General features: G+C 42.5%; 1 protein-coding gene across 3 annotated transcripts in view; it reads left to right on the top strand.

Annotated features, from left to right (window-relative positions):
- PANX1 (pannexin 1) overlaps nucleotides 1–12,988 on the top strand; it is a 102,984-nt gene that overhangs the window by 43,958 nt on the left and 46,038 nt on the right. For all 3 annotated transcript variants that reach the window (XM_059708128.1, XM_059708129.1, XM_059708130.1), the window contains exons 3-4: nucleotides 10,307–10,530; nucleotides 11,566–12,224. In XM_059708128.1, the coding sequence (XP_059564111.1) occupies nucleotides 10,307–10,530; nucleotides 11,566–12,224 (883 nt within the window). The remainder of the gene's footprint in view (nucleotides 1–10,306; nucleotides 10,531–11,565; nucleotides 12,225–12,988) is intronic.

Here is a 12,988-nt window from a genome sequence, read left to right as displayed (position 1 = left end):
GGACAACCCCCGCCCCCCAGTGCACAAATGTCATGCACCAGGCCTCTAGTTTAATAATAATAAGCAGCGACAAAAGCAAAAAATCACAAAAATATTCACAGAACAATTTCCTGAGATGTTAACAACGTGAGGTTTAGCAGTAAACTGACTCATACTCGCACATTCGCTCTTTTGTCACCTGAGAGTCACGACTGATCATACAGGTGTCAGCATGAAAGGCTTATCGAGGTAAGAGCCAAATTGTTCACAATGGGAGATGTTCGAGAACCAAGGTTTGGCTATAATTGAATGCTTTCTTCTCTTTGTAGTATAGGTTTTTTTTTTTTTTTTTTTTTTTTCAGTTGTGTTTTTTTTTTTTTTATTGCTTAAAGTATTACAAAGGGTATTACATATGTATCCATTTTATCCCCCCGCCCTAGACAGTCCCCTAGCCTCCCCTATCACCCAGTGTCTTATGTCCATTGGTTATGCTTATATGCATGCATACAAGTCCTTTAGTTGATCTCTTACCCCACTACCTCCTGCCCCCCAACCCTCCCCGGCCTTCCCGCTGCAGTTTGACAATCTGTTTGAGGCAGCTCTGCCTCTGTATCTATTATTGTTCAAAAGTTTATAATGGTCTCTATTGTCCATGAATGAGTGAGATCATGTGGTATTTTTCCTTTATTGACTGGCTTATTTCACTTAGCATAATGCTCTCCAGTTCCATCCATGACGTTGCAAATGGTAAGAGTTCCTTCCTTTTTACAGCAGCATAGTATTCCATCGTGTAGATGTACCACAGTTTTCTAATCCATTCATCTACTGATGGGCACTTAGGCTGTTTCCAGATCTTAGCTATGGTGAATTGTGCTGCTATGAACATAGGGGTGCATATATCCTTTCTGATTGGTGTTTCTGGTTTCTTGGGATATATTCCTAGAAGTGGGATCACAGGGTCAAATGGGAGTTCCATTTTCAGTTTTTTGAGGAAACTCCATACTGTCTTCCATAGTGGCTGCACCAGTCTGCATTCCCACCAGCAGTGCACAAGTGTTCCTTTTTCTCCACATCCTCTCCAGCACTTGTCGTTTGTTGATTTGTTGATGATAGCCAGTCTGACAGGTGTGAGATGGTACCTCATTGCTGTTTTGATTTGCATCTCTCGGATGATTAGTGACTTTGAGCATGTTTTCATATGTCTCTTGGCTTTCTGAATGTCCTCTTTTGAAAGGTGTCTATTTAGGTCCTTTGCCCATTTTTTGATTGGATTGTTTATCTTCCTTTTGTTAAGTTGTATGAGTTCCCTATAAATTTTGGAGATTAGGCCCTTATCAGATATGTCATTGGCAAATATGTTTTCCCACACAGTGGGTTTTCTCGTTGTTTTGTTGATGGTTTCTTTTGCTGTGCAGAAGCTTTTTATTTTGATGTAGTCCCATTTGTTCATTTTTTCTTTAGTTTCAAGTGCCCTAGGAGCTGTATCAGTGAAGAAATTGCTTCGGCATATGTCTGAAATTTTCTTGCCTTTGGATTCTTCTAGAATTTTTATGGTATCCTGTCGTACATTTAAGTCCTTTATCCATTTTGAGTTTATTTTTGTATATGGTGTAAGTTGGTGGTCTAGTTTCATTTTCTTGCATATATCTGTCCAATTTTCCCAACACCATTTATTGAAGAGACTATCTTGGCTCCATTGTATGTTCTTGCCTCCTTTGTCAAATATTAATTGAGCATATTGGTTCGGGCCGATTTCTGGGCTCTCTATTCTATTCCATTGATCTATATGCCTATTCTTGTGCCAGTACCAGGCAGTTTTGAGAACAGTGGCTTTGTAATACAACTTGATATCTGGTATTGAGATCCCACCTACTTTGTTCTTTTTCAGGATTGCTGCAGCTATTCGGGGTCTTCTTTTATTCCAGATGAATTTTTGGAAAGTTCGTTCTAGATCTCTGAAGTATGCTGTTGGTATTTTAATGGGAAGTGCGTTGAATTTATAGATTGCTTTGGGTAGTATGGACATTTTAATGATGTTGATTCTACCAATCCATGAACACGGTATGTTCTTCCATCTGTTTATGTCTTCCTCTATGTCTTTTTTCAACGTCCTGTAGTTTTCTGAGTAGAGGTCTTTTACCTCTTTAGTTAAGTTTATTCCTAGGTAGCTTAATTTTTTTGGTGCAATGGTAAACGGGATTGTTTTTATAATCTCTCTTTCTGAAAGTTCACTATTGGTATATAGAAATGCCTCAGATTTCTTGGGGTTAATTTTGTATCCTGCTACATTGCCAAATTCATGTATTAAGTCTAGTAGCTTTTTGATGGAATCTCTAGGGTTTTGTATGTATAATATCATGTCGTCTGCAAATAAGGACAGTTTTACTTCCTCTTTTCCAATTTGGATGCCTTTTATTTCTTCTTCTTGCCGAATTGCAATGGCTAACACTTCCAGTACTATGTTGAACAGGAGTGGTGAGAGGGGGCATCCCTGTCTTGTTCCTGTTCTTAGGGGAAATGGTGTTAATTTTTGTCCATTGAGTATGATGTTGGCTGTGGGCCTGTCATATATGGCTTTTATTATGTTGAGGTATGATCCTTCTACTCCCACCTTGCTGAGAGTTTTTATCAAAAATGGGTGTTGAATTTTGTCAAATGCTTTTTCTGCATCAATTGATATGACCATGTGGTTTTTTTCTTTCAATTTGTTTATGTGATGTATCACGTTTATTGATTTGCGGATATTGTACCATCCTTGCATCCCTGGGATAAATCCTACTTGGTCATGGTGTATGATCTTTCTGATGTACTGCTGGATCCGATTTGCTAAGATTTTGTTGAGGATTTTGGCATCTATGTTCATGAGGGATATTGGCCTGTAATTCTCTTTCATTGTGTTGTCTTTACCTGGTTTTGGTATTAGGGTGATGCTGGCTTCATAGAATGAGCTTGGAAGTGTTCCTTCCTCTTGAATTTTTTGTAGTAGTCTGAGGAGGATAGGTTTTAGTTCTTCCTTGAATGTTTGGTAAAACTCCCCTGTGAAGCCATCTGGTCCTGGGCTTTTGTTTGATGGAAGCTTTTTGATGACTGCTTCAATTTCTTCCATAGTTATTGGCCTGTTGAGATTTTTAGATTCTTCCTGATTGAGTTTTGGAATGTTGTATTTTTCTAGGAATTTGTCCATTTCCTCCAGGTTGTCTAGTTTGTTGGAGTAAAGCTGTCCATAGTATTTTTTAACAATCATTTGTATTTCTGTGGGGTCTGTTGTTATTTCGCCTCTATCGTTTCTGATTTTATTTATTTGGGTCCTCTCTCTCTGCTTCTTGGTGAGTCTGGCTAGAGGTTTATCAATCTTGTTTATCCTTTCAAAGAACCAGCTCTTGGTTTCATTGATTTTCTGTATTGTTTTTTTGGTCTCTATGTCATTTATTTCTGCTCTAATCTTTATTATCTCCTTCCTTCTGCTCACTCTGGGGTTTTCTTGTTGCTCTCTTTCTAATTCTTTGAGTTGTAGAGTTAGATGATTTACTACCATTTTTTCTTGTTTTTTGAGATAGGCCTGTAGAGCTATAAACTTCCCTCTCAGGACTGCTTTCAATGTGTCCCATAGGTTTTGGATTGTTGTGTTTTCATTGTCATTAGTTTCCAGGATGTTTTTAATTTCTTCTTTGATCTCATTGGTAACCCAATCAATATTTAATAGCATGCTATTCAGCTTCCAGGTGTTTGAGTATTTTGGGTTGTTTTTATTGTAGTTTATTTCTAATATTATGCCATCGTGGTCTGCGAAGACGCTTTTTATGATTTCAATCTTCTTGAATTTGGGGATACTTTGCTTGTGACCCAGTATGTGGTCTATTTTTGAATATGTCCCATGAGCACCTGAAAAGAACGTATATTCTCTGGCTTTGGGGTGAAGTGTTCTGAAGATGTCTATTAAGTCCATCTGATCTAGTGAATCATTTAGGATTGCTATATCTTTGCTGGTTGTTTGTCTATAGGACTTATCCAGTGCTGTCAATGGTGTATTAAAGTCCCCTACTATGATTGTATTGTTGTCGATCTCTCCTTTGATATTTTCCAGGAGTTTTTTTATGAATTTGGGTGCTCCTACATTGGGTGCATATATGTTTACCAGGGTTATATCTTCTTGTTGTATTGATCCCTTTAGTATTATGAAGTGGCCTTCCTTATCTCTTGTTAAGGCCTTCACTTTGAGGTCTATTTTGTCCGATATAAGTATTGCTACCCCAGCTTTCTTTTCCTTTCCATTTGCCTGAAAGATATTTTTCCATCCTTTCACTTTCAGTCTGTGTGAGTCCCTTCTAATGAGGTGGGTTTCTTGTAGACAGCAGATGTATGGGTCATGTTTTTTTATCCATTCAGCCACTCGATGTCTTTTGGTTGGAGCATTTAGTCCGTTTACGTTTAAAGTTATTATTGAAAGGTATTTGTTTGTAGCCATTTCTTTTTTTGTGTGGCTGTTTTCTTTCTGAACTTTTTATTTCTTATTTTTATATCAGTCCCTTTAGCATTCCTTGCAATGTTGGCTTGGTGGTGACAAACTCCCTTAGCCTTTTTTTGTCTGTGAAGCTTCTTATTTCCCCTTCAAGTTTGAATGATAGCCTTGCTGGATAGAGTATTCTTGGATTCAGTCCTTTGCTTTGCATCACTTTGTAAATTTCAGTCCATTCTTTTCTTGCCTGATGTGTTTCTGTTGAGAAGTCATTTGACAATCTAATGGGAGATCCCTTGTATGTAACTTTCCGTCTCTCTCTTGCAGCCTGTAAGATTCTCTCTTTGTCCTGAACATTTGCCATGGTGATTATGATGTGTCTTGGTGTGGGTCTTTTCGGGTTCACCTTGTTTGGGACTCTCTGGGCTTGTGTGACTTTTTTCTTCCCCACCTCAGGAAAGTTTTCTGATATTATTTCTTCGAGTAGGTTTTCTAATCCTTGTTCATCCTTCTGTTGTTCTGGTACTCCTATTATTCGTATGTTGTTTCGTTTCATGTTGTCCCAAAGCTCCCTTAGGCTCTCCTCCTGTCTTTTAATTTTTTTCTCCAATTGCAGTACATTTTGGGTGTGTTTTGCTTCCTTGTCTTCTAATTCACTTATTCGGTCCTCTGCTTCTCCTAGTCTACTGTTGATACTTTCAATGGAGTTTTTCATTGCAGCTATATCACTCTTCATTTCCTCTTGGGTCTTACTTAGGTTGTTGATTTTTTCATCTGTTTCTTCTAGCTTCTTCCATATGTTATCGATTTTTTCATCTGTTTCTTCTTGCTTCTTGAAGAGGTTGTCGATTTTTTCCTCCATCCGGTTTATGCACTCTAGGATCCTTATTCTGAATTCTTTATCTGTCATGTTGCATGCCTCTGTATTACTTAGCTGCTTTTCTGGAGAGTCCTCCTTCTCTTTCCTTTGGGGGTTTCTTTGTCTACCCATGTTTGATCTCAATGACATATCTAGACGTTGAGTTGTTCAGTGGTTGCTCCCTTGGTGGCAGTGACTCCTTGGTCTGTGGTTGCTCTTCGGGCGGTTGCGGTAGCAGCTGCTCTTCAGTTGTCAGCAGCTCCTCTGGTGGGTGCTATTCACAGCTGTGGTGGCTCTTCTGGCTGGTGGGGCGAGGTTTCACGTACAGCTGCTGTTCCTCAGCAGAGTATGTGGTGCTCAGGAGGTTGCTGTTGCTTGGATCTGCTGCATTGATTTAAAGGCACAAAATACAACACAACAAGGCACCACGTACCAGGCACTATACACAAATATATTTACGATATTAATAACCCCAAGTAAAGGTGACCACCTGAATTAAGAGAATTAGGGGATAAGGAAGACGGAAGAGAAAAAGATAAAAGAGAGAAAGGAAAAGAAAAGTAGGGACCAAAAAAAGGGAGTGCAAAAATGAAATTGGGAAAAAGGAAGGGGGAAAATAAAAGCGAGAAAAGAAAAGAAAAAAAAAAAAGAGCGAAAAGAGAGAATGAAGTGGAAGAGGGGAAGAGACTTTTTATATGAGGAGAATACTCCTATAGAACAGCCATTAATCCCAACAAATTCCAGCAACAGCTCCCTGGATATGAATGCAAACTAGAAACAACCAATAATATAACGATGAAAATAGAATGGTGAACACTAATCCCAAAATAAAATAAAGAAAAAATAAAATGGCACTTTAAAAAATGGTAAAATGGTAGCAGTAATAATGCTGGTTAAAAATAAGAAGGTAGTAATTAAAAGGGTAAAATCAGGTGATGGAAAAAGAAGAAAAAAAAAAAAAAAGAACAGAAAAAAAAATAAAAAAAAAATTGGTTTCTTAGTTAAAAAGTGAAAAAAGAAAAAAAAATTGCAGTAGTGAATGTCCTTCGTTTCTTCTATTCTTCAGTGTGGCTCGCCTTAGACCTTCCAGGTATTCAGGAGAGTGTTGAGATTCCCTGCGATATACTGTTCCTCTGTGTTGTAAACCACAGTCCTTATTTTAAAGCATGCCGCATTTATTTCCCAGACTGCCTTATTTTGTGTTTAGCAAAGAGTCAGTTTGTGGGTCAGCCTCTGGGTGGCAGTGTTCTGGGGTTGGCCTCTGAGGCTATAGGGCCTCTCTGTCGAGTGGAAGTTCACTGCCCAGAGCTGACTGCGTAGTAGTTAGTTACCGGCGCTATGTTGTTGCTGGGATTGAAAATCCCCCTATAGGCCAGACCCTGTTAACTCCCAGGGACTGATCAGATTATCTTAATCCTTGATCTCGTTCAGGGTGGAATCTGGGTGTGGCTGTGCTCCTTGCCTGGGGGCTGGGCGGAGGAGACTCACTCTCAGGAGCGGGTGGCTGCCCCAGTCCTGGCCTCAGGGGTGTCTCAGCACTCAATTCACTACCACCTCTCCCGGCTCCCCCTCTTTCCCCAGTCTCTCCCCAGATTCCACTCCTCAGCACACTCTCCCTCTCTTCAGCACAGGTGAGTGTCTGTATCCGAAATGTCCCATGAACAGGATTCAGTGTAAACAAACAAACAAATGCCGGCCGCGGAAACGGGGAAGGCTTGGTTTCTGTAAGCTTCTTCTCTTACCGGGACTGCATGGTCAGGTCAGCTCTTCAGGCTGCCCCCTTTAGGCTCAGTCCTCCGTGATCACAGAACCCAGCTCTCAATTTCCCTGGCGGTGCCAGGAATCCCGCAGTTCTCCTTTCCCCCGTCAGGGGCTGTGCCTGTCCCAAAGGACGCGGCTGTCTGCCACGCGGTCTCCCTCCGACTCTCTGGGCTCAGAGGTCAGGCAAACTTTCCTGCCCAAATCCCTGGTTTTTTTTTACCTTTCCAGGGGAGTTCTGCTCTTCCCGGCTGCAAACCCTCTCACCAGCTGAGCAATTTCGCCAATTCGGTGTGAGTGTTACTAGCTTCAGCTGCTTGTTCCATTTGCTCCGGGACACGACCTGGGACACGTCTGCCTATATTGCCGCCATCTTGGTTCTCTCTTTGTAGTATAGTTGAATTGAGTTTAATACCACCTTGTTACAGATTCACTGAAAGTTGCCTTTTTATTTTTGATGGTGGGAAATAAGGCTTCACTGGAAAACACCATGAAATGGTGGCATTCAACCACATTTCTAAGGGGTGGTCAAAGTACAAGGATATTTTGGAGAGAAATCAAACACCCAGTACATAATACCTTTAAACATTCATTTTCCTAATTATAATAAGCCAGGCTGAACAGCTCATTGGTACTAATTATTACACCAAGTGGACCTGTTAGAAAAATTACCACAGCGTGTAAGATAGTCACTTTTTAATTCAGAACAGTTTGAGGTAAAATGCTATTATTCAAATAGCTTTGACAGGGAAAGTGTTCTATAAAAAGATTTCACAACCCTGAGTTAGAAATAGTTCCCTCTGTGACTCTCAAGGAGAATGCCTGGTTGTGGAAACAAACTCTGTTGCACAGTTACATGTTTATGCTAATGGGCACCCTTCAGAGTGGGCAAGGGTGGAAGGAACACTGCTTCTTTCTCAAAGCAGCCAACCCTGAATTATGCAGCCCCAGTTCAGCTAACCACTGCCTGTGGTGTCGGTGCGCAGCAGCCCTATGCAAATTGGGTTAATAATTTTGAGAAGGCCCGTCCCAGGCCAGAATCCCAGGCGAAGCGGCTGTGTTGGTGAGAGGGCTTGGCGAAGCTCAGAGCCATTCCTGTGATTTCCCTCTTTCCTCTGCGGCAGGGATCCCTAACCTGGGGTCTGTGATGGCATCAGGGAGTTTGTAACTGGGATAGGAAACACACGCCAGCGTTATTTTTTATGCACTTCTAACTAACTTAACACGAAAGTGTGCGTATGTGCGTGCCACAATCCATAGTGGTATGAGTGGTACTTAGGACTTCTCACCCACAGAAACCACAGATTACTAGGAATACTGTCTCCCCCTCATGACTTAGAGTTATTGCTATCAGGCCAACTGTTAGAGTCTATGAAATGTGTTCATAAAGAATCACATGCAAGCCTGGCCAGTGTGGTTCAGTGGTTGAGTGTCAACCCATAAACCAGGAGGTCTCTGTTCCATTCCTAGTCAGGGCACATGCCTTGGTTGCAGGCTTGATTCCCAGTAGGGGGCATGTGGGAGGCAGCCGATTGAGGTTTCTCTCTCGTCATTGATGTTTCTATCTCTCTCTCCCTCTCCCTCTCTGAAATCAATAAAATAAAAAAGAATCACATGCAAAATTGTTTGAAGTATTTTATGCACTTAAAAATATTACTCTCCATGGAAAACAAGGAAAGATTCAGGAGTTGTCACATAACCAAGACGACTAGGGAGACGTGACAACTCTGTAATGGATGCCCCATACTGGCTCTGGGAACAAAAAGAAAACAGTCATGAGAACACTGGAGTAATTTAAGTAACATCTGTAATTTAGTTCCTAGTAATGTGCCAATGACGGTTTCTTAGTCTTGACGGGTGTACCATGGAAACGTAGATGGTAACGGAGGCTATTCGAGAACTCTCTGTACCCTTGCTGCTGCCGCTCCCAGAGGGGTGTAGAGTGGAGGTTTTGTGTCAGCTCGGGCCTCTTCCTGATCCAACTCCGAGGAACTGTGGGAAGGGAGCAATCCAAAAGTAGGGAGAGATTTTCCAGGGAAGCTAACTAACTTGCAGTGTATTATGGTGGGACAGGCATGCCTTTGGGGTCAGAGGCCAGGCTTCATGTTCTGTCTCTGTCCCCAGCCTTGTGCTCTGCAGCCAGGAAATGGCTGTGGACTTCCTCTTCCCCCTTGCAGCACGCAGCCGTCACCAAGGCCTCGCCAGGGTCATCGTGAGGACTAAAGATAACGTGCCCGGCAGGGAGCCCTTTGGTGCCTATTATATACCATGCTAAGCATTTTTCATACATTATCTAATTTAATTCTCCTAATACCTGTATTACATGACCATTTTGTAGCTGTGGAAACTGAGCGTCAGAGGCTCAATGACCTCACTGCCCAAGGCCACTAGCTGAGCTGAAATTCAGATCAGTGCTGACTAGTTCGTGGATGTCCTGTGCCTTCCCTGACCACCCGACAGACCTGATTGCAGGGTGCTCTTTGCTGTCACCGACTTCTGAACCCCCTCTTGTTTGTTTGGCACAACCATCCCCATCCCGTTGCCTTCCTCCTCCTGACACTGCTGCCCGTGTGGTTGGTTTCTCCCGACTTGAGGTTGTCCAGCTGGAAAGTGCGGGTGTTGGGCCGAGCTCAGGTCTGTCCCAGTGTGGAAGATTTGTTCTTGTTTCGTGATATTTAGCTGCTTGTTTCAGCGGTTTGGTGGGATGATTCCTAAATAACTGAAGCCAAAATTTTTCTCATTTGTTGTGAGCGAAGTTAGGCATTTCTATGTCATTCTCCCAGATTCCAGAGAAGGAGAGAGAGAGAGAGAAAAAAAAAGCAGAGCTCTAACTCTTCGGGACCTTTTAAAACTACAGCAATTTTTTAAAAAGAACATAGCAGAGGCCACTGTGACATTGAGCTCTTCTTTGATTGGGATTTTGTTGAGGGATTACTCAAAAGGATATGGGAGTACTTTTATTTATTTATTTATTTTGTTTCTTTCTGTGATTAGAGAGAGGAGACACCATGTGTCACCCTGTAGTGGCCAATCATTTCCAATTAAAGTCTATTGAAAGGAAGGAGAAAGGTAATTATCAATATCAAAGCTTATCTGGACAAGTGAGTTTAGCCATGAGAAGCAGTTATTCGGTAAGGAGCCGGATTCCCACAAGTGGCATGGGCGCTCACATCCGTCTCGGAAGGAGGAGGCCACGCGCTCGGTGAGGTGGCCTCCGCGGACCTTTGATCCCATGGTGTGCTCTTGTGTTTCAGTTTTTCCCCTACATCCTGTTGCTGGTCGCCATCCTCCTGTACCTGCCCTCCCTGTTCTGGCGTTTCGCAGCTGCTCCGCATATTTGCTCAGATTTGAAGTTCATCATGGAAGAACTTGACAAAGTTTACAACCGCGCCATTAAAGCCGCGAAGAGCGTGCATGACCGCGACCTGAGAGATGGGACCTGCTCAGCCCCTGGTTCTAATGAGAACGTCGGACAAAGGTAACTTAGTCCCCTGCCGGTACCAAGTCGGGTTTTGTCGTACACACATTGTCTGCCCTTTTCCTGCCCGTCTGGGCTTCGGACTCCCATTGCCAGTAGATGGGAGGGGGAGGGCCAGGAAGGCTCGATCTCCTTAAATCTCACCCCTACCTGTATGCCCCAGCATCTGTCCTCACATCAAGAGTCCTCTCCTTGTTGAGTGAACCATCACTGTTTCACTGGAAGAGGTACCGGTTAGGGCACGAGGTGTGGCTCACTTGCTTTGACCTACACCTTAATGGGGGAGCACGGAGGATTCTGAGGCCTCCGAGCTTAGAAAGCAGGAGTGAGAGAAGGGAATGAGTAGGCGGTGCCTTGCCTTTTTTACATTCTTCCTCTGATTCTTGTTATTAACAATAGGAATAGTGTTAATAGCTCTCATTTAAAAAATACTTAATCTACTTCGGACATCATGTTGAGTTCTCTAAGTACATGATCTCACTTAATCCTCAGAGCATCAAGAGCATTTATTTATCTCCCTTTCCCCCTTTGCAGATAAAAACACTGTCCTGTAGCAATCAGTGGGCAAGATGGGGCCTGAGCCAGGTCTGTTGGCCCACAGCCTGGGCCCACACCCACTCAGTGGTCTGCCTCCCTCCCTCCCTTGCCAACAGGAAGCACGTGTGTTCTAGCCAGGCCAGAAAATTCTTCTTTACTTTATTCTGCACATTTGAGCAGAAAATTACCATTTAAAAAAAGCAGCAGAGTAAGAACTATCAAATTTATTTAACAAACATGTACATTCACTAGGTAACAGGTGTTCAAAGAATTTACAAATGTAACTCATTTAACTAAGTAGACCTTTTTTAAAATATTAAGGGGAATGGTGTTTTATTATTACTTTTCATTCTTTGCTTTTTCAAACCTGATTTGATTCTCTTGTACGTGAGTGAAGTTATAAATAGAGGAATTTGGGAGGAAGGCGTAGAATGTGTTAATGTCTTTACTATTTGATGGTCTTGGTAAGGGTTTAAATGCTTTTTATTTTCTTACTAGTTTGTGGGAGATATCTGAAAGCCACTTCAAGTACCCAATTGTGGAACAGTACTTGAAGACAAAGAAAAACTCTAATAATTTAATTATCAAGTACATCAGCTGCCGGGTGCTAACACTCAGCATTATACTGTTAGCATGCGTCTACCTGGGCTATTACTTTAGCCTCTCCTCCCTCTCAGATGAGTTTGTCTGCAGCATCAAATCAGGGATCCTGAGAAATGACAGCACCGTCCCCGACCGGTTTCAGTGCAAACTCATCGCAGTTGGCATCTTCCAGTTGCTCAGTTTCATTAACCTCGTGGTTTATGTTCTGCTGGTTCCCGTGGTTCTCTACACGCTGTTTGTTCCTTTCCGGCAGAAGACAGATGTTCTCAAAGTGTATGAAATCCTGCCCACTTTTGATGTTCTGCATTTCAAGTCTGAAGGGCACAATGACTTGAGCCTCTACAACCTTTTCTTGGAGGAGAATATAAGTGAACTCAAGTCATACAAGTGTCTTAAGGTACTGGAGAATATTAAAAGCAACTGTCAGGGCATCGACCCAATGGTTCTCCTGACTAATCTTGGCCTGATCAAGATGGACAGTGTTGACGGCAAAACTCGCAAGCAGTCTGAGATGATGGGAGAGCAGCAGGGGAACCAGATGGCAGATCTCAAAGGTAGGGTTAGCTTTCATCTGAGAGAACTCACGTGAATGATTGACAGTCTTTGCCACCCCACCCCTCCGCATTAAACCGTTTTCCTAGTGCGCTCTTAAGTGAAACCCTTCAGTACTAGGAGAGAGAGGCAAAGAATTGGGGCTGCCCAAATTTCCAATTAAAGAAAGCTGTGCTTTTTCTAGACCAGCGGTTCTCAACCTGTGGGTCGTGACCCCTTTGGGGGTCGAACGACCCTTTCACAGGGGTCGCCTAAGACCATCGGAAAACACATATATAATTACATATTGTTTTTGTGATTAATCACTATGCTTTAATTATGATCAGTTTGTAACAATGAAATTGGGGTTCACCACAACATGAGGAACTGTATTAAAGGGTCGCGGCATTAGGAAGGTTGAGAACCACTGTTTTAGACTGTTCTCTCTTCCTTCTCCTCCTCCTCTCCATTTCATACTCTGCCTCTTGCTCCCCCTTGCTGTCATTCTTGCTTATATTTTGGTCTTGTTTTAGTGGCTTTTCTCCCAGTACCTCTGATCCTTTTGTCTCTCATGCTCTGTCTCTTTCAAAAGGAATGAAAAGCCCAGCCAGCATGGCTCAGTGGTTGAGTGTCAACCTATGAACCTGGAAGTCACAGTCGGGGCACATGCCCTGACTGTGGGCTTGATCCCCAATAGGGGGCGTGCAGGAGGCAGCTGATCAGTGATTCTTCTCTGTCTCTCTCTCTCTCCCTTCCTCTCAAATCAATAGAAATATTTTTTAAGGGG

This window comes from Myotis daubentonii, chromosome 9 (genome assembly GCF_963259705.1).
Source record: "Myotis daubentonii chromosome 9, mMyoDau2.1, whole genome shotgun sequence".
Lineage (NCBI taxonomy): Eukaryota > Metazoa > Chordata > Mammalia > Chiroptera > Vespertilionidae > Myotis > Myotis daubentonii.
Note: the sequence above shows the minus strand (reverse complement) of the source record. Positions and strands in the feature narration are given on the sequence as shown.